We start from the raw sequence: 22636 nt of genomic DNA, 5'->3' as shown, positions 1-22636 counted from the left end.
ACAGTCATATCAACTGAAGCTGTCTGGCTGTACTAACACAGTCATATCAACTGAAGCTGTCTGGCTGTACTAACACAGTCATATCAACTGAAGCTGTATGGCTGTACTAACACAGTCATATCAACAGAAGCTGTATGGCTGTACTAACACAGTCATATCAACTGAAGCTGTATGGCTGTACTAACACAGTCATATCAACTGAAGCTGTCTGGCTGTACTAACAGTCATATCAACTGAAGCTGTATGGCTGTACTAACACAGTCATATCAACTGAAGCTGTATGGCTGTACTAACACAGTCATATCAACCGAAGCTGTCTGGCTGTACTAACACAGTCATATCAACTGAAGCTGTATGGCTGTACTAACACAGTCATATCAACTGAAGCTGTATGGCTGTACTAACACAGTCATATCAACTGAAGCTGTCTGGCTGTACTAACACAGTCATATCAACTGAAGCTGTCTGGCTGTACTAACACAGTCATATCAACTGAAGCTGTCTGGCTGTACTAACACAGTCATATCAACTGAAGCTGTCTGGCTGTACTAACACAGTCATATCAACTGAAGCTGTCTGGCTGTACTAACACAGTCATATCAACTGAAGCTGTATGGCTGTACTAACACAGTCATATCAACTGAAGCTGTATGGCTGTACTAACACAGTCATATCAACTGAAGCTATATGGCTGTACTAACACAGTCATATCAACTGAAGCTGTATGGCTGTACTAACACAGTCATATCGGTGTGATTAAGAATTCAAAACACTCATAGCACTCCACATGGTGTTATACAGCCATTCAGAAAGATGTTCATAATATTTCAGGCAAGTGGCTTATTAAAACCTTACTATATATTCTGTAAAGGCATTATAAACGACTGCATATAAGATCTTAAAACTCTTACTAATGGCTCTAAGGGCAATAAGCTCCCTTTTTTTTAGAGAACTGCTGAAACTAGAAGCGGAGTTAGAACATGAGCATAGCTGTGGACACACACACTGCCTTTGAGGGTTCAGAGGGGACACAGTTCTAAATCTAAAATGGTGGTTGTAAAATCACCACTAAAGATATCTCCTATGATTTTAATTTATATCAGCAGTGTGTATATATCTCAAGACGCCTTGGGCCAGATTTAGTAAATGTTTGCATCTAAACATTGTTGGTTGAACAAAAACTAGGTGTATTGAAAAGTGCAGGTGCAAACGTTGAGTAAGTCTGGGCCTGTGTCCATAGCATAGCTTCATAGAGGGATGTTAAACATGTTAGTCAAATTAGTCAGAAAACAGACAGTTTAGTCAGCATACAGACAGGTCTAGAGGCACTCCATTGTGGGACGCCTTAGTATCAGTGTTTTAAACAAGCATGATTCGTGGTGGTGCTAAATGGGGTACACAGGGGGGATAGGGGGGGTTAAAGGTGTACACGGGGGAACAGGTGAGGAACAATATAAAACACATGATCACAGTTTCAGATAAAAATATCAAACATAGCCTCTGGTTTTGCCATTGCCTGAGATTTACACTTTAAAAGAAAAAAAGGGAACATGTTGGTAGTTGAAGAATCGGTACATTCTGGAATCATGCAGTAGCGCCACAATGTTGTTGATGAGGTCACTTCCTTTTGCTGCTCTCTCACTTCCTCCTCCGTCCGCAGTATTTACCCTGGCAGTCGGCACCCCCTGAAGGACCATTCACAGCACAGCATCTCAGGGCCATTTGATCAAATTACATACAATCAAATAAGAATATTTAACTTCAAAGATCCACCACCATATTTTTCTGTAGATATGGGGTTATTTTCTGCTTATGCATTCTCATTTCAACACCAAGCTCACCACTGGTGTGCATGGCCAAAGATCTCTATTTTTATGTCATCCAACAAATGTAAACGCTTAGAGTTTGCTAAACGGCATTGGCATTTGGATTGGAACTGGTGCTTTGGTCAGATGACATGAAAATAGAGCTCTTTGTTTTGGCTCGCGGCTGCCTGTTGCCGACCCCTGCACCGCCCCTACACACCCTACTTAAACACAGGCAGTAGTGCTGACACATAACATTGACAGTACAGCGTTTATCAACCATTTCTGTACCAGTGACTGGCGAGACATTGTCCTCCTCATCTTTTTTTAACCAGCTCATGTTTTTATATTGTAATTTTTGCTCATCTTTATCAAGCAGGTCAATCATTTTGGACCCCACTGTATATTATTTATAACACAAGACATTGTGCTTTTGTGTTGTTGTTGTTTACCTCTGTAGCTGCGTGCTCCCAGGAAGCCCTGCATGGCTGTGTATTTGGCTGCCTTCTGTGCCTTGGCTGGAAGAGTAGGATAAGACAAGGAGGGTAAATCTATTTAAATTGAAACCTTATGTGTCCAGTACAGCTCAGGAATGCCAGAAACGTTTCTATTTCATATATCAGGGGTTGTGCCATAAGGTCAAGTAGTATTGACTCAATTCATCACTAAGCAAAGTGAGACCAAGTCCCTAAAAGACAAAAAACTAGCAAACGGTTTGCGAGTCCTTGAGCTGATCTTGTGTTTCATTTAGTATGTTAATTATTCTGACTCAGATAGAGCGTGAGGTGTCAGGCTAATCAAGATTAACATGTGTTAATTAACTGAGTGAGTGAGTGAGTGCGTGCGCGCGTGCGTGCATGCATTTAAGCGTCCAATCAAGTGTGCGCGTGAGTATGTTTGTGTGTGTATGCGAGTGTGCGTACATGTGTATTGGAGCATCAGGACAGTAATTAATTATAACATGTGAAGTGATGTTTATCCCAGAGCACTGAGAGAGAGCGGAATGTCTTACATTTCTGCCCTGCTTGTCCCACCTCTCCTACTCCGTATCCTCCTAGAGGAGAAGAAAAATAACAGGAAATAGACAAACCCACATCAGTCATAATAAACAGCTGATCCCTCCTACTAAACTGGCTATTTCATCTGTACATTTTTTGTCAGGCATTTGTTATTCTGTCTTATCTCTATTGCACCCAGCCCACCCCCTCAGGTGATCACATATACAGTGCCTTCAGAAAGTATTCATACCCCTTGACTTATTCCATATTTTGTTGTGTTACAGCCTGAATTCAAAATGGATTAGATTTTTAAAAAATCTCACCCATCTACACACAATACCCCATAGTGACAAAGTGAAAAAAAAATTTCAAAAATGTTTGCTAATGTATTGAAATGTTATACAGAAATATTACATTTACATTCGTATTCACACCCCTGAGTGAATACTTTGTAGAAGCGCCTTTGGCGACGATTACAGCTTTGAGTCGTCTTTGATATGTCTGTATCAGCTTTGCATATCTGGATTTAGGGATTTTCTCCCATTCTTCCTTGCAGATTTTCACAAGCTCTGTTAAGTTAGACGGGGAGTGGCGGTGCACAGCAATCAAGTCTTTCCAAAAACTTTAAATGGGATTCAAGTCTGGCCTTTGGCTGGGCCACTCAAGGACTTGTTCTGAGGCCATTCCAGCATTGCTTTGGCTGTATTTTTTGGGTCATTGTCCTGTTGGAACGTAAATCTTCCCCCCAGTCTAAGGTCGTTTGCAGTCTGAAGCAGGTTCTCATCAAGGATTTGCCTTTATTTGGCTCCATTCATTGTTCCCTCTATCCTTACCAGTCTCCCAGTCCCTGCCGCTGAAAAGCATCCCCATAGCATGATGCTGCCACCACCATGCTTCACGGTAGGGATGGTGTTGGACGGGTGATGAGCTGTGCCTGGTTTTCTCCAGTCATAGCGCTTTGCATTCAGGCCAAAGAGTTACATTTTTGTCTCACCAGACCACAGAATCTTTTGTCTTATGCTCTCAGAGTCTTTCACGTGCCTTTTTGCAAACTCCAGGCGTGCCGTCATGTGCGTCTTTCTCAGGAGTGGCTTCCGTCTTGCCACTCTCCCATAAAGCCCAGTTTGGTGAAGTGCTGTAGAGACTGTTGTCCTTCTGGCAGGTTCTCCCATCTCAGCCAAGGAACTCTGTTGTTCTGTCAGAGTGGTCATTGGGTCCTTGGTCACCTGCCTGACCAAGATCCTTCTGCCTGGTTGCTCAGTTGGGTTGGACGGCCAGCTCTAGGCAGAGTCTGTGTGTGTGTGTGTGTGTGTGTGTGTGTGGGTTTAACAAAAAAAGGACATAGTAAACAAGGCATCCAGCCTGAACTACACAGGCAGAGGCTACAGAGAATACTTACACCTTTGACTGTATGTTCCTACCCCCTTGGTAGTTCACCTTGTACCTAACTCAAGGTACACCCTATATTTACACCCCAGGTAACTCACCTGGTACTCCTCCTCTTCGCCTGGCATCTCCAGCACCAGGTACCCCACCTGCTCCACCTCCTGGAGAACGGGTACAGGTGTGTTAGGGTGTGTGTGTGTGTGTGTGTGTGTGTGTGTGTGTGTGTGTGTGTAAGATAGAGGTGAGTTCAACAAGGGTGCTGTTTGCGGCAAACGTTAATAATTTCAGTTGAACGATTTGAATGAACATTCCAAAATGTTACGGTAAAGCTGCAAATAGCTAATTTTAGTATGGATTACTGTGACTTTTTACCAGCAATATTCAAAGTGCAAATTACTTTGCTATTATTACTACATAGAAACCCTACATGGCCACATTATTTGTATTGGCAGTTTAAACCCGAAACAGACACTTATGTTCGCCGCACACTAACCTTCCCATACCAAAAACATTTTTTGTGGGAAAATGTAAAATACATGGTAAATATAAAGAATTGGCCAAATAATATATTTCCAAATGTATGTATTACAAATATATTTACATTTCAAAATGGCCAAAGAAATACCTTATTATTTCACATGTATCTTAAAATGCATCCCAAAAATATATTTTAAATGTGGGTTTTCACTGTTAGCTAACGTTCACGACTAACACAAAAGAAATGGAACGTTTGCAAACTATTTCCCTTCTTAAACACACCTAACACAGGTAAACTGAAGAACAGATTGATTGTAAATTCAAAAGCGCAAGAAGACTAGTGAAAACATAAGCACATGTCTATTCATCATCAGTTTTAGCAACACCAAGACCCTGGACAGTTAAAACTACAAAGGGGATACAAGTATGTTTTCTTCCACACCTGGTCCAAAGTGAGCTCCACCCAAGGAGGAGGAGCCATAACCTGATTTGTTTGGCTTCACTGCACCCTGTCCCTGTCCAGCTCCGCCTGGTCCATAACCACCAGGCCCAGCCCCGTAGCCACCTGGTATGGCCCCAACTCCTCCCTGGCCAAGTCCAGTTCCAGCACCCCCTCCTGGTCCATAACCACCAACAGTTCCATATCCAGAACCAGGAACATAACCACCAGGGACTCCTCGACCTCCACCAATCCCAGATCCAGGCACTCCTCCCTGGCCTAGTCCAGTCCCTGCTCCCCCTCCTGGCACTCTTCCCAGGCCGGCTGCCTGTCCTCCTCCTGGGGTCCCAAGGGCACCACTTAGCATTCCTGTCAGTGGAAGAACTTAATCAGCACAAAGATTCTTCCTTGCGAGAATTAATGGAACATCAAAAAATATGATATACTCACCATATTTACGAGCTTTTGCATTTGCGTCATACCCTGCAATACAAAACATGCATCACAAATTATGTTTGCTCTAAAGTGCATTTTTCTGAGTGGAGAGCTGCTATTGATCCACAGTTAAAAGCAGTCATTTTCAGTCCAAGTACCTCCAGCTCCAGTTCCCTGTCCAGCCCCAGCTCCACCTGGTCCAAAGCCACCTGGTCCAGCCCCAGCTCTTTCCTGACCAAGTCCGGTCCCAGCACCCCCTCCTGGTCCATAACCACCATGAGTTCCAACACCAGATCCATACCCAGCACCCGGACCAATACCACCACCAATCCCAGATCCAGGCACTCCTCCCTGGCCTAGTCCAGTCCCTGCTCCCCCTCCTGGCACTCTTCCCAGGCCGGCTGCCTGTCCTCCTCCTGGGGTCCCAAGGGCACCACTTAGCATTCCTGTCAGTGGAAGAACTTAATCAGCACAAAGATTCTTCCTTGCGAGAATTAATGGAACATCAAAAAATATGATATACTCACCATATTTACGAGCTTTTGCATTTGCGTCATACCCTGCAATACAAAACATGCATCACAAATTATGTTTGATCTAAAGTGCATTTTTCTGAGTGGAGAGCTGTATTGATCCACAGTTAAAAGCAGTCATTTTCAGTCCAAGTACCTCCAGCTCCAGTTCCCTGTCCAGCCCCAGCTCCACCTGGTCCAAAGCCACCTGGTCCAGCCCCAGCTCTTCCCTGACCAAGTCCGGTCCCAGCACCCCCTCCTGGTCCATAACCACCATGAGTTCCAACACCAGATCCATACCCAGCACCCGGACCAATACCACCACCAATCCCAGATCCAGGCACTCCTCCCTGGCCTAGTCCAGTCCCTGCTCCCCCTCCTGGCACTCTTCCCTGGCCAGCTGCTTGTCCTCCTCCAAGGGCACCACTTAGCATACCTGTCAGTGGAAGAACTTCATGAGAACAAAGATTATTCTTTGAGAGAATTAATAGAACATCTAAAAAATATTATGTACTCACCATATTTATGAGCTCCAGATCCACCTGGTCCATATCCACCTGGTCCCACCCCAGGTCCACCTGGTCCATATCCACCTGGTCCCACCCCAGCTCCACCTGGTCCATATCCACCTGGTCCCACCCTAGCGCCACCTGATCCATATCCACCTGGTCCCACCCCAGCTCCACCTGGTCCATATCCACCTGGTCCCACCCCAGCTCCACCTGGTCCCACCCCAGCTCCACCTGGTCCATATCCACCTGGTCCCACCCCAGTTCCACCTGGTCCATATCCACTTGGTCCCACCCCAGCTCCACCTGGTCCATATCCACCTGGTCCCACCCCAGCTCCACCTGGTCCATAACCTCCAGGCCCAGCACCGTAGCCACCAGGTCCGGCCTCTGCTCCACCTGGTCTGACCCCAGCTCCTCCCGGCCCTGCTCCACCTGGTCCATAACCTTTAGGTCCGGCACCATATCCACCTTGTCCGGCCCCAGCCCCACCTGGTCTGGCTCCAGCTCCACCTAGTCCGGCCCCAGTTCCTCCTGGTCCATAACCACCAAGCCCAGCTCCAGCTCCAACGGCTTCCCCATAGCCTGAAACAGAGGGGACAGTGAGTTCACAGACACTAGGATACATTTTTCTTTTCACACATGATGTGAATGTGATTAAATTACATTATTAAAAATGTATGTGACATAATGTTTCTGCCGTACTTTTAGGTGGTTTTCCAGTGCCAGTTCCTGTACCAGTTCCAGCGCCTGTGGGGTATCTGCTACCAGCTCCACCTGGTCTATAGCCAGCTGGTCCACCTCCACCTGGTCCATAGCCCCCTGGTCCAGCTCCACCTTGACCTCTTCCTTCACCTCCTCCTAGACCTCCACCCACTCCTCCTGGTCCTGCTCCGGCTCCTACAGCACCATGGCTTCCAGCTCCACCCAGACCTCCACCAACACCACCGGCCCCAGCACCTCCAGTCTTGCCTGGCTTGGATCCATAGCCTCCAGGCCCAGCCCCAGCCCTGTAGCCACCTGGCCCAGCACCATAGCCACCGGGACCAGCTCCAGCCCCATAACCTCCCGGGCCAGCCCCATAACTGCCTGGACCAGCACCATAACCACCGGGTCTGGCCCCATAGCCACCAGGTCCAGTGCCGTATCCTCCAGGACCGGCACCGTATCCGCCTGGTCCAGCACCATATCCTCCAGGACCTTGTCCTCCTGCTCCAAGTTGGCCAGCACCATATCCTAAATGGAGTAGAGAGAAATTACATGGATGTGCCTGTGCAGATATTTTTTTAGAAGATATACAAACACAGAAAGACATGTAGACAGCTGAAAAAATGCTCAAAGGTACCTTTGCCTGGCTTCCCTGAGCCCAGTCCTATTCCAGCCCCAGTTGGGTAACGTAGACCTGAGAAACCAAGCCTGTTATTAATGCTCTAATAAAATAAACATTGTGTGTGTGTATGTGTAACTTAAACATACCTCCACCTGGCAGGACCCCTCCAGCTCCACCAGCTCCGTAACCTGCAGAGAGAATAATTACCATAATGAAGACATCAGGACAATCATCTTGTTGTGGTGTTGAGTTGAAACCTTAAGACTTGTTTGGTAGATCTGGTTTGAAGTCATGGCTTACTTTTTCCTGGTTTGGGGGTTCCAACTCCTACATCACCGGCACCACCAGTCCCAGGGACCAGACCGGCTCCTCCTGTTACTCCTGCACCTCCAACACCTCCTGCACCCAGACTGCCAGCTCCACCTGCTCCGTAACCTAAAGTTACAGAGACCAACAGATCATTATAAAAGTGTCATCTTAATCATCACTCCATTGACAGTGACAGCCCTGTTTAAGCCTTGTTATAGTAGCTCTTAAACTGTACCTTTGGGTGGTTTGTCACTGCTGCCTGGTCCTGCTCCTCCTCCAACTCCTCCAGGTCCTACTCCTGCTCCTCCACCTCCTGTTCCTGAACCTCCAGGTCCCCCTGCACCATTAGGACCTCCTCCCACTCTAACTGCACCACCGTCTTTCCCCCCTGTTCCTTCCTGTCCTCCTCCTGCTCCTTCTTTACCATCACCATCTCTTCCCACTCCGCCAGATCCACTGCCTACTCCTCCTGCACCACCAGGACCTCCTCCAACACCTCTTGGTCCTCCTCCTGTATCTCCATCTCCTTCACCAGGTGTATCTCCTCTTGGAGCCTTCAGAGGTTTAGCTCCAGGTAGCGTCCCCACTCCAGTGATATCACCGACAGCAGCACCTGTAGAACCAATCAGGTGACAGAGGCTTCAGACCCAAACCTTGCCAGACACATCGATGTGGAACACAGAATACTTGAAACCACCATCGCAATTGCTGCAATTGTCTCTTGTTAATAACCTTGTTGAAGAACAAGCTATGCATTTATTTTAACAGTCTCATTCAGACAGTCTTAGCCGATATTTCATGTTTTAAGTTTTACAGGAGTTTGTTTTGGTGAAATCTTGTACATGATGAAACCATCACCTGCTTGTCCTTCGTTAGAGGGTTTTCCGCCGGCACCAATACCAATATCGATACCTATACCGACGCCTGTTCCCGAACCTAATGAAGATAAAGGACTTAAAATGACATTACCTGTACACACGGCATATCTGTTAGTCAAGCGCTACTGAAGGCTATAGGGGCAGAGCTTGATTTGGCATCTACAGTACCTTCAGAAAGTATTCAAATCCCTTGACTTATTCCACATTTGGTTGTATTACAGTCTGAATTCAAAATGGATTAAATATTGTAAAAAATCTACACACAATACCCCGTAATGACAAAGTGAAAACATGTTTTAAGAAATGTTTGAAAATGTATTGAAACTGAAATACAGAAATATCTCATTTACAGAAGTATTCACACCCCTGAGTCAATACTTCACAGAAGAGCTTTCTACACCTGGATTGTGCAACTTTTACCATTATTCTTTTCAAAATTCTTTAAGCTCTGTCAAATTGGTTGTTTATCATTGCTAGACAACCATTTTCAGGTCTTGCCATAGATTTTCAAGTAGATTTAAGTCAAAACTGTAACTCGGCCACTCAGAAACATTCACTGTCTTCTTGGTAAGAAACTCCAGTGTAGATTTGGCCTTGTGTTTTAGGTTATTGTCCTGCTGAAAGGTGAATTCATCTCACAGTGTCTGGTGGAAAACAGACTTAACCAAGTGTTCCTCTAGGATTTCGCCTGTGCTTAGCGCCATTCGCTTTATTTTTTATCCTGAAAAACTCCCAGTCGTTAACGATTACAAGCATACCCATAACAGGATGCATCCACCACTAGCTTGAAAATATGTAGAGTGGTACTCAGTAATGTGTTGTTTTGGATTTGCCCCAAACATAACACTTTGTATTCAGGACAAAAAGTTAATTGCTTTGCCAGATTGTTTGCAGTATTACTTCAGTGCCTTGTTGCAAACAGGATTAATGTTTTGGAATATTTTATTCTGTACAGTCTGCCTTCTGTTCACTCTGTCAATTAGGTTAGTATTGTGGAGTAACTACAATGTTGTTGATCCATCCTCAGTTTTCTCCTATCACATCCATTAAACTCTGCAACTGTTTTAAAGCCACCATTGGCCTCATGGTAAAATCCCTGAGCAGTTTCCTTCCTCTCCAGCAACTGAGTTAAGAAGTTTGCCTATATCTTTGTAGTAACTGGGTTGGTACACCATCCAAAGTGTAATTAATAACTATACCATGCTCAAAAGGATACTCAATATTTTTACCAATCTACCAATAGGTGCCATTCTTTGTGAGGCATTGGAATACCTCCCTGGTCTTTGTGGTTGAATCTGTGTTTGAAATTCACTGCTCGACTGATGGACCTTACAGAGATGAGGTAGTCATTTAAAAATCATGTTAAACACTATTATTGCACACACAGTGAGTCCATGCAACTTATTATGTTACTTGTTAAGCACATTTCTACTCCTGAACTTATTTAGGCTTGCCATAACAAAGGGGTTGAATAACTATTGACTCAAGATATTTCAGCTTTTCATTTTTTATTAATTTGTTAAAATTTTTAAAAACATAATTCAACATTTACATTATGGGGTATTGTGTGTAGCCCAGTGGGGGGGGGGGGGATCTCAATTTAATCTATTTTAAATTTAGGCTGTAAGACAACGAAATGTGGAAAAAGTCAACGGGTGTGAATACTTTCTGAAGACACTATATGTTGTTGAGTTGTTGGTTGTTGGTTAATATTACATTGTAGCTACAGTGTTTAGATTATAACTTGAGGTAAACGAGACATTCTTGCACATTTATAGACTATGATTACTTAGTTTCTAATAGATGTTAACAAGTATTGGTGGTTATGCTGTACAGGTAAATTGTTATTGTTTAATTAGTTTTTTTTTATAACACAACTGCATAAAACAAGTTAGTTACTCTCTTATTTGTCATGGGTAATCAGATTGTTGATTAGTTTTCGGTGCCAGCGGAAAGTATTTTGGTTTTACAATTCCAAATGGCTGAGACAGCCATGCAGTAATAGAATAATCCAGAAATTGTACCTGCATTAGCCCGAGACCAGGCAGGGTTAGATCACAACAATCACCAGGTTAAAGCCCTGGACTAAGTGTTTGAGACATTACTTTTAACTCTTATCTTGAACAATGATGAGTATCTGGAAAATGTATTATTAATTATGTAAACATAAATATTTCATTATAAAAGGGCTTATCTTTGCACTGGCAATGCATTATTATTATTAGTAGTAAAACCGTGCAAACAAGCAGACCATCAGACCATCAGCGAACCAAGCAGCTTGTTTCCTTCTTGAAGATATTAGTGGCGAATACTGCCCAGTCCAGGCATACCTATATCAATGTCACATACTGTTCTGGACTAACATGTTATGGTAAGCCCCAGTCACTACTGTACTGGCCTGGCATGTTATGACAAGCTCTAGTCAGTCACATGCCAACATCATGACTCATGAGTTGTTATGACAAGCAACGGACACATACTGTACTGCACTGGCATGTTATGGTAAGCTCCAGCCACATACTGTACTGGCCTGACATGTTATGGTAAGCTCCAGTCACATTCTGTACTGGACTGACATGTTATGGTAAGCTCCAGTCACATTCTGTACTGGACTGACATGTTATGACAAGGTCCAGTCATATGCCAATGTCAATATCATGGCATGTTATGATCAGGTTCCAGTCACATACGGTACTGGCCTGCCATGGCACAGGGCCTTAATTTACCTCCACCTCCGTCTTTACCACCAGAGCCGATACCGATACCCAACCCGATCCCCGTACCACCATCGCCACCGATGCCCAGCCCGACACCAATACCAATACCCGCACCAACACCAGTACCAGTACCAGAACCAAACCCCACACCAATCCCATCACCAGATGAACCCAACCCAGAGACAGCGGAACCAGAACTAGAACCAGCGGAATCAGAACCAGCGGAACCTGATGAAGAGACCAAAGGTTGAAAGAGATGAACCTGTTGTCAATGAGGTCATCACTCTGGAGGTACTTTCATGCTCCTCCCATTTCTTATGAGTGTAATAGAAAGACAAATAACTAAATTGAGTTTCAAACAGCCAATTTGACTGGATCAAACGGACTTATTTAGCTTTTAGCAATGCTAGTTAAAACTCCACCTTTTCTCTTTGTATATTAGACAGTATGTTAGAAGAGCATCATGTCCATAGATATTAGACACAGTATATATATATATATATATATATATATATATATATATATATATATATATACACAGTGGTGGAAAAAGTACCCAATTGTCATACTTGACTAAAAGTATAGATACCTTAATAGAAAGTTACTCAAGTAAAAGTGAAAGTCAGCCAGTAAAATACTACTTGAGTAAAAGTCTAAAAGTATTTGGTTTTAAATATACTTAGGTATCAAAAGTAAATGTAATTGCTAAAATATACTGAAGTATCTGTCACACCCTGATCTGTTTCACCTGTCTTGTGATTGTCTCCAACCCCCACCAGGTGTCTCCCATTACCTTGTGTATTTATACCTGTGTTTTCTGTTTGTCTGTTGCCAGTTCGTCTTGTCCCGTCATGTCCTACCAGCGTGTTCCCATGTTTCCTGTGCTCTAGTTTTTGCTTTTTCTAGTCTTCCCAGTTCTGACCTTTCTGCCTGTCCTGATCCTGCCTGCCGTCCTGTACCTGCCTGACTCTGATTTGGATTACGACTCTTTGCCTGCCTTGACCTACCGATTGCCTGCCCCTTGTTCAGTAATAAGCTCTGAGACTCGTACTATCCACCTCCTGTGTCTGCATCTGGGTCTTAGCCTGAGCCGTGATAGTATCAAAAGTAAAAATCATTTAAAATTCCTTATATTAAGCAAAGCAGACGGCACAATTTTCTTGTTTTAAAAATGTACAAATAGCCAGGGGCACACCAACATTATTTACCAAAGATGCATTTGTGTTTAGTGAGTCTGCCAGGCCAGACGCAGTAGGGATGACCACGTGTGTGAATTTGACCATTTTCCTGTCCTGCTAAGCATTCAAAATGTAATGAGTACTTTTGGTTGTCAGGGAAAATGTTTTTAAAAAGAGTAAAAAGTACATTATTTTCTTTAGGAATGTAGTGAAGTAAAAGTAAAAGTGATCAAAAATATAAATAGTAAAGTACAGATACCCCAAAAAACACTTTAAAGTATTTTACACCACTGTGTATATATATACACTGTATCTAATTTCTATGGTTCTCCAATGTTACTGCATGCCTGTATTAGTCTGTAGTCCCCACTTTATGTGAGGAACATCAGGGGTCTGACAGTCACTCACCACCAGCTCCTGAGTCCTCTGTAGAAACACACCATGGTCATCAGTTACAGACCACGTGATCCAAGTGCAGACCACAGATTTGAAAAATTGGCACGTAGACATAACAAGGGTACGGTATAAGTATACAAGTATGTGGTTATTCTATTTCTCACCTCCAGAGGGAACTCCTACCCGATCTGCAGAGAGAGAGAGAGAGAGAGAGAGAGAGAGAGAGAGAGAGAGAGAGAGAGAGAGAGAGAGAGAGAGAGAGAGAGAGAGAGAGAGAGAGAGAGAGAGAGAGAGAGAGAGAGAGAGAGAGAGAGAGAGAGAGAGAGAGAGAGAGAGAGAGACCCTTAAGTCACATATGCATGCAACAGATATCCATAATTAAAATGTCTTTATTAAATATGTATATTTATGTCACAATTAACACAAAGACAACTGATACTCACCAGCTCCAGCTGTATAAGACAAGACAGGAAAGATAGTATCAGACTATTAAACATGTAATGGTGACACACACATCAAGAAAATATCAATGCACCACAGACTCACCACTGGGTTGAACAACTTCAGCACCAACTGCAGAGACAGAAATAAGAATTGCAGATGTTGGCCAATGAAACCACACCTTATTGAATACAGGATTAGTTTATCAAATGTATAGATAACGTCAGATTCTTAAATCACTTACTTTCTGGCACTGCAATTCCACCTACGGAACCAAATAAAAAAACAGACATTTTAACAATACTATGTACTGTCCATCTGTTACATAATAGTGATACAAGTTAGCATGAAAAGGGTTGAGAGCTAATGTGTGAGAAACTCAGAGGTGGAAGCAAGGAGAGGTGAGAGAGAGAGGAGAAGGAGTGAGAAAGGGTGAGAGCGAGATGCATATTGCCTTACTGGGTGAATCAGGGGCCGTGTCACTAGTGATAATAGCAATACCCCCTGCCAAAAGACACAACAGAGAACAATGACTGTGGCCCTTGCAATATGCAGAAGATCACACAAGGGATGCGTGCCAAATGGCTCCCTATTCCCTATATAGACAAGGGCTCTGGTCAAAAGTAGTGCACTATGTAGGGAATAGGGTGCGGAAAGCACACAACGTATTCTGGTATCATATGTGTGCACATGAAGCCAGACTAAAAGCAACTACTGAATGTATGTGGAGCTACTGATACTTTGCACACACATCACTGCCAATGAGATTGCAGAGATGATGCAGTGATGTTGGGGATGAAGCAAAGGTAACTTTAACACACACAGTGCTCGTTAACAGATGCAGTAGAGACCTATTACATTCTCTCTAGAAGATCAGATGAACACACCTGGGATTGCTGTCCCTCCGAGCCCCGATTTATCTGTTAAACAGAAAATAAAGATAAATGCATGGGTTCATTCATACAACTAAAGCCCAAGACTGGGACTAGGGATGTTTGATAGGGTAGTTATCAGAAATACCTGGTTTTACTCCAATGATAGGGATTCCTGTGTCTCCCACCCCTCCTCCGAGAGCGCCAGCTGTGAGGCCGGTACCTGTCATGAGATGATAAAGGTGTTATAAGAATTATATCATGTCAAATAACAAAATCTTAGTTTATGACTGTCCTCTCTAAAATCACTGTTGCACTTATTGAAGTCCATGGCTAAATCTTGGTTGAACAATTGGCCAGAAAATATGTTAGAATGGTTTTAGCAATATGATTTGGTCTATTCCACCACACTTCAGTGTGGCTTTTGACATTATCGATCATAGTCTGTTGCTGGAAAAACGTATGTGTTATGGCTTCACACCCCTTGCTATATTGTGGATAAAGAGTTACCTGTCTAACAGGACACAGAGGGTGTTCTTTCATGGAAGCCTCTCCCAACAAAATCCAGGTAGAATCAGGAATTCCCAGGGCAGCTGTCTAGGCCCCTTACTTTTTTCAATCTTTACTAACGACGTGCCACTGGCTTTGAGTAAAGCGACTGAAATGACTGCAACACTCAACGAAGAGCTGCAGTTAGTTTCAGAATGGGTGGCAAGGAATAAGTTAGTCCTAAATATTTCAAAAACTAAAAGCATTGTATTTGGGACAAATCATTTACTAAACCCTAAACCTCAACTAAATCTTGTAATTAATAATGTGGAAATTGAGCAAGTTGAGGTGACTAAATTGCTTGGAGTAACCCTAGATTGTAAAATGTCATGGTCAAAACATATTGATGCAACAGTAGCTAGGATGGGGATAATAATAAGTCTGTCTATAATAAAGCGCTGCTCTACCTTCTTAACAGCACTATCAACAAGACAGGTCCTACAGACCCTAGTTTTGTCGCACCTGGACTACTGTTCAGTCGTGTGGTCAGGTGCATAGTACTACATAGAGCCATGACTACATGGAACTCTATTCCACATCAAGTAACTCATGCCAGCACTAGATTTAAAAAACATATAAAAATATACATTATGAAACAGCGGGGACCGTGAAGCAACACAAACATAGACACATGCATACAAACACACAATAACATACGCACTGTACACACGTACACATGGTCCCATGTAGCTCAATTGGTAGAGCATGGCGCTTGCAACGCCAGGGCTGTGGGTTTGATTCCCACGGGGGGGCCAGTATGAAAAAAAAAATTTATGCACTCACTAACTCTAAGTCGCTCTGGATAAGAGCATCTGCTAAATGACTAAAATGTAAATGTATTGTAGATATGTGGTAGTAAAGTAGAGGCCTGAAGGCACACACTTAATATGTTGTGAAATCTGTTATGAATGTATTGTAATGTTTTTAAAATGTATAACTGCCTTCATTTTGCTAGACCCCAGGAAGAGTAGCTGCTAATGGGGATCCATAATAAATACAAATACCCACCATCTCCTGGGCCACCGGAACTTCCAGATCCTTCTAGAACCCCACCGGCACCACCAGGCTCACCTGGTGGAACAAAGTAACTACAGGTAACTGCCAGAATAAAGGAAATACCAACATAAACCGTATGAATAGGGTGTTGGGCCAGAACAGCTTCAATGCACCTTGGCATAGATTCTACAAGTGTCTGGAACTCTACTCTTCCATGGGAAATTCCATAATTTTGTATTTTGTTGATGGTGTTGGAAAACTCTGTCTCAGGCACTGCTCTAGAACCTCCCATAAGTGTTAATTGGGTTGAGATCTGGTGACTGAGACGGCCATGGCATATGGTTTAAATTGTTTTCATGCTCATCACACCATTTAGTGACCACTCATGCCCTGTGAATGGGGGCATTGTCATCTTATGGGGGCATAGCCTTGGTAGCCAAAATAATGGCCTGCCCAGCATTTTTATACATACCCTAAGCATAATGGGATGCTCATTGCTGAATTAACTCAAGAACCACACCTGTGTGGAATACTTGCTTTCAATATATGTTGTATCCCTCATTTACTCAAGTGTTTTCATTATTTTGGCAGTTACCTGTACTATGCAACAGGGAAAACTGGGAAAGTTTCAAATATTATTGGAACGAATATGACACATGCAGTGACAAAAAGCAAGCTTCCATCTGCATGCCCAGCGTGACATCCTGGATATTTTTTAAACATCCATTGCAAAGTTATGGCATGTGTAACCACGTATTTACTGTAACTGTTGATGAAAACCAGCTCCAACGGACCAAATGTAAATATCTCAATTCCATGAAGGCACCATCCGGAGTACCTCCAAAACGGTTACCTCTGTCCACATAAACCTAGGTGACGTCCCAAATGGCACCCTACATAGTGCACTACTTTTGACCAGAGCTCTATGGGCCATGGGCAAAAGTAGTGCACTATATAGGGCACGGCTCTCTAACCATGTTCCTCGAGAACTACCATCCTGTAGGTTTTCGCTCCAACCCTAATCTAGTGCACCTGATTCTAATAATTAGCTGGTTGATAAACTGAATCAGGTTAGTTACAACTGGGGTTCAAATGAAAACCTACAGGAAGGTAGCGCTCCAGCCCTGATATAGTGATATACATAGTGATATATGATATATATATATATATATATGATATAGTACCTTCAGAAAGTATTCACACCTCTTTACTTTTTCCAAATGTTGTTGTGTTACAGCCTGAGATTTGTTTTTGTCATAAGAGCGTCTGCTAAAAAATAAAAAATGGAAGAACTAGGATATTTTCAGCTTCCAGGAATTGTGTACAGATCCTTGCGACATTCAACGTTATGCTGAAACATGAGGTGATGGTGGCGGATGAATGGCACGACAATGGGCCTCAGGGTCTCGTCACGGTATCTCTGTGCATTCAAATTACCATTGATAAAATGCAATTGTGTTCGTTGTCCGTAGCTTATGCCTGCCCATACCATAACCCCACCGTCACCATGGGCCACTCTGTTCCAATGTTGATATCAGAAAACTGCTCGCCCACACGACGCCATACACGTTTTCTGCGGTTAAGAGGCCGGTTGGACATACTGCCAAATCCTCTAAAACGACATTGGAGGCAGCTTATTATAGAGAAATTAACATTTAATTATCTGGAAACAGCTCTGATGGACATTCCTACAGTCAGCATTCCAATAGCACGCTCCCTCAAAACTTGAGACATCTGTGGCATTGTGTTGTGATTGTGTTGTGTGACAAAACTGCACATTTGTGACTTATTTCAGGAAACTAGGCATATGTCGCATGTCACTACTTCACAGGAGAGCCATTTGAATGTAAACTTTTTTTTTTTTAATCAAAATGCGTTTTTGGGCAGAAATGCCTTCTGGAACATGTGAACTTTCATGTGCCTTAATAACAAACTTGTATGCCATCTGTAAATATGAATAAAATTGTTCAATTACGAGCCTAGTTGGTTTAGCCACAGAAAAAGACAGGAACTAATGGGTTGGCTGGACATGCCGAGAGATGAGTTTGGATTGGTCTGCCATGTATCACGCTTCTGTCTATAACATAAGCTGGTCAGTATGTGTAGGTAATCCTTTCTAACGCAGCTTTTTTTTTTTAAGAAATCACGTAGTAGAACTGCAAAGGTGTTGCTCTCCACTTTCTGGAGGACCGAATTTTTAAATCAGTGGAATACACGATGGAATTTGTATTTATTATGGATCCCCATTAGCTGCTGCCAAAATCCATGTGTACGTGTGTGTATAGTGTGTATGTTATCGTGTGTGTATGCACCTATGTTTTTGTTGCTTCACAGTGCCCGCTGTTCCATAAGGTGTATTTTTATCTTTTTTTTTTTTCATCTGATTCTACTGCTTGCATCAGTTACATGATGTGGAATAGCATTCCATGTAGTCATGGCACTATGTAGTACTGTGCGTCTCCCATAGTCTGTTCTGGACTTGGAGACTGTAACGAGACCTCTGGTGGCATGTCTTGTAGGGTATGCATGGGTGTCTGAGCTGTGTGCTAGCTGTGTGCTAGTCAATTAAACAGACAGTTCAGTTCGGTGCTTTCAACATGTCAATACCTCTCACAAATACAAGTAGTGAATTAGAGTATGATCGCTAAGGAGATGGAGAAAAGTCTGCTGTTTGACAGATATGCAAATATGCAGAAAAGAGAACACACAGAAGGCTGCTAAAGCTCCCGATGTCACAGGAAGGCCAAAAAGATAATCAAGGACAACGACCACCCGAGCCACTGCCTGTTCACCCCGCTATCATCCAGAAGGCGAGGTCAGTACAGGTGTATCAAAGCTGGGACCGAAAGACTGAAAAAAAGCTTCTATCTCAAGGCCATCAGACTGTTAAACAGCCATTACTAGCACAGAGAGGCTGCTGCCTTCATACAGACTTGAGAATCACTGGCCACTTTAATAAATGGAACACTAGTCACTTTAAAAATGCGACTTTGATAATGTTTACATATACATTTACATTTTAGTCATTTAGCAGACGCTCTTATCCAGAGCGACTTACAGTTAGTGCATACATTTTTTATTTTTTTCATACCCCCTGTGGGAATCGAACCCACAACCCTGGAAGAGCATGTATCAACACCGTTTGGAAAAGACGTTTGTGGTGCTCTCACTCATAACACGTTTTTTGAGTGATACATTTATTTGGGCTCCCGAGTGGCGCAGTGGGGTACGGTAGACTGCAGCGATAAATATATGCATATTTTGGCATACGGCCACTTTTATAACCAACAGCTCAAATATTTTAGAGACAGAGATACTAAGAGAGCATGACGCCATAAGAGAAGATCTTACAAAAATAGCCACCACTCCCCCATTTTTTGTCTATCACATCTGAAAGTGTTGTAGTCTCCCAAGTGGCGCAGTGGTCTAAGGCACTGCATCGCAGTGCTAGCTGTGCCACTAGAGATCCTGGTTCGAATCCAGGCTCTGTCGTAGCCGGCCGCGACCGGGAGACCCATGGGGCAGCGCACAATTCGTCCAGGGTAGGGGAGGGAATGGCCGGCAGGGATGTAGCTCAGTTGGTAGAGCATAGCGTTTGCAACGCCAGGGTTGTGGGTTCGATCCCCACGGGGGGCCAGTATGAAAAAATAATGTATGCACTCACTAACTGTAAGTCGCTCTGGATAAGAGCATCTGCTAAATCACTGTAATGTAATAAATATGTGTATTGTCTTAAGCAAATGCATGTATTGTTCTCAAATGTAGCTTAAGCATTCATTCTTTGTAACAATTAGATCTTTCATTGCTTTAAACTAGGAGCTCGCTCTCTCTTTCTAGATGCAATCAGTTACCAGGCAAAAAGACAGATTGAGGCCTTCAAACTGAGGACAGCGAAATATGTGTGCACTAGGTCAAGACTTCTTGCATGCATGACCTTGAGATGTAAATAAAATATAATTAATTTTGGGTAAATAATATAAATAGCCATATTAGGTATAACTCAATTTTATGTTGCTTTTCTTCCACACAAGCCTTACACACCCGAATCAGGAAGAAGAGACAGCTAGTAGACAACTGGCTCTTCATCATGATGTCCCAATGCAGTTTAGACTGAAGATCGCAATTAGTTAATTCATTTGAATCAATTGTGTTGAGGCTTGGCTGGAGAAAAATATTGTTTACTGTGGCTCTCTAGGAATGATTAGCCACACATTTAAGATTTAGTAGGCCTAAGTCCCAGTTTATGCTAGCTACATCGTTTGTTTACATAGAATTTATACAAGGCAGAAATTGTTTCCTTGCTGAATAATATATAAAATGCCAGTTTCAGTGAGAAGTAAAGCAACATCAAGGCAACTTTGTTACAGCTGACAGTTTTTCCAAAGCCTAACCCGCCCATTAGCTGCTGAGTCTACCTCTTAAAATGCCAAAATAGAAAATGTTTTTAGTACTTGTTTTCTATCTTAATGTTGTATTTGTTTTGAGCTTTCTGATTGTTCCAGTGCATCCTAACAAGCTTTGGATGAAGGACTTCCACGTCTCCAAAGTTCACTCAAAAAGGCAATAGTTCTGAACTGGGTTTGATTTTGTTTTTGTTGTTTTAATTGTTTAAATTATGTTTATTCTCTTTTAAACCCATTGGTTGAAAGCTCATTGCTCAGTTATCACTTGGCTCATGTAAATACTGTCCTAAGGTTAATATCCCTATAGTGTTCACATTTCTCTCATGTAAATGTTGTAGCTACATGAAAGTATTAAATAAACAATTTATTTGGGAAATATTCAGTCTTTGCTCTTTTCTTCATTAGCATGCTGATGATTTCAAGGTTAATATTGTAGCACTAGGCATTATGTTTTCATTGTGGGATAGATAAGAATTGGATTGGATTTATTTGTATCTGTTATTAAGACATTGAATACATGTTGTTTAGTAAATTTGGTATATTTAGTTAAGTTTTTTCTATGAGAAACAAGTTCATTTAAAGCTATATGTGATTGGTTTTATGTAAATAAGACATTTCAAAACCTGATCTCATTTGCATATTCAGAATGAGTTTGCAGAAAATTTGCAGCAAACAGTAGAATGTTCTCCACAAGTTTCCCAGAATTGTTTGCCAGATGTTCACGTCGCCACAAAGTTTAATTTGCATGTGAAAATCTAATTTGCATGTGAAAATATGGCAAAATATTTGCCACAACTGTTTGCCAGAAGCCAATTTTTTCTGTAAGGGCATGCAGCAGGTAAAGAGAGATTAATAGATGCCAGAACCAGTTCAAACAGGATTATTCAGTTGAAATGAATTGAAATGAAGTTAACTCAAACTTTGAGCTATAACTCCGATAATGTACACTACCTCCTGCTCCTGTGCCTGCTCCTCCTGTACCCCCTCTTCCTGCTCCTGTGCCTGCTCCTCCTGTGCCTGCTCCTCCTGCGCCTGTGCCTGCTCCTCCTGTGCCTGCTCCTCCTGCGCCTGTCTCGTCTCTCCCTGCTCCTGACACAGTGCCATCTCCTCCCACTCCTGTGCCAGGGCCAGGTGTAGGTCCTGCACCTCCTAAGTAGCAATAGAAATAAGAGTCGTCATCATCATCGTCATCCTCCTCCTCCTCGTCATCATCAGACTGGATAATGAAGGATGGACACTCACCATATTTATCAGGTTTGCTTCCGGCCCCACCAGGCACACCTGCAGAACAGATACGGGTAAACCATAAGCTCTGCCCCACCCTAGACTCTATCCCTAACAGTACCAACTTGACCTTACCTCCAGCACCCGTCCCAGCTCCAGTCCCAGTCCCCGTTTCTGTCCCAGCCCCTGCACCTCCAGCTGCTCCAGCACCAAGGGCCCCTCCTGCCCCACCTGGTCCTATAAAAATAAACATAAAGGCAGTTCATATAGGAGGGGTAATGGGGGGTGGGTTTAGCTCCGGGAACGGGTTCACTTGAATGCAACAGCGCAGTATTCTGGAAAACAAAACCAATTCTCACCATATTTGGCTGCCTTAGATCCAGATCCAGTACCGTACCCTGCAGATCCCAACCAAACACACAGAGACCAGTGTCAGTACACAGAGACATCAGACCATACTGATACAATACACTTACCCATTGGTCTTTCTCTGTACTTATAAAGTACATTTAATGTACTTACCAACCTCAAATCAAACCAAATTTTATTTGCCACATGCGCCGAATACGACAGGTGTAGACATTACAGTGAAATGCTTACTTACAAGCCCTTAACCAACAATGCAGTTTTTCAAGAAAATACAAGTAAAAAATAAAAGCAAATAATGAAAAGAGCAGCAGTAAAATAAAATAACAGTAGGGAGGCTATATACAGGAGGTACCGGTACAGAGTCAATGTGCGGGGGCACCGGTTAGTCACAGTAATTGAGGTAATATGTACAT

General features: G+C 43.0%; 1 protein-coding gene across 1 annotated transcript; it reads right to left on the bottom strand.

Annotated features, from left to right (window-relative positions):
- Nucleotides 1–1416: 1416 nt before the first annotated feature.
- On the bottom strand, nt 1417–22247 carry LOC121578943 (fibroin heavy chain-like). The gene is made up of 27 exons (XM_045224488.1): nt 22214–22247; nt 21990–22091; nt 21873–21911; nt 21656–21779; nt 21582–21623; nt 16240–16302; nt 14831–14905; nt 14698–14730; nt 14055–14075; nt 13916–13942; nt 13813–13821; nt 13534–13557; nt 8436–8813; nt 8192–8326; nt 8038–8079; nt 7907–7963; nt 7267–7797; nt 6571–7146; nt 6210–6488; nt 6068–6100; nt 5699–5986; nt 5556–5588; nt 5109–5474; nt 4291–4350; nt 2818–2859; nt 2258–2323; nt 1417–1685 (listed from the first exon to the last, which is right to left on the bottom strand). Exons 1-27 carry the CDS (start codon nt 22214–22216, stop codon nt 1639–1641), a joined length of 3495 nt encoding a protein of 1164 aa, XP_045080423.1. The 5' UTR covers nt 22217–22247; the 3' UTR covers nt 1417–1638.
- Nucleotides 22248–22636: the final 389 nt, after the last annotated feature.

Source organism: Coregonus clupeaformis, chromosome 13, assembly GCF_020615455.1.
Source record: "Coregonus clupeaformis isolate EN_2021a chromosome 13, ASM2061545v1, whole genome shotgun sequence".
Taxonomy (NCBI): domain Eukaryota; kingdom Metazoa; phylum Chordata; class Actinopteri; order Salmoniformes; family Salmonidae; genus Coregonus; species Coregonus clupeaformis.
The sequence above is the reverse complement of the archived record's forward strand: the minus strand, read 5'-3'. Positions and strand labels throughout refer to the sequence as shown.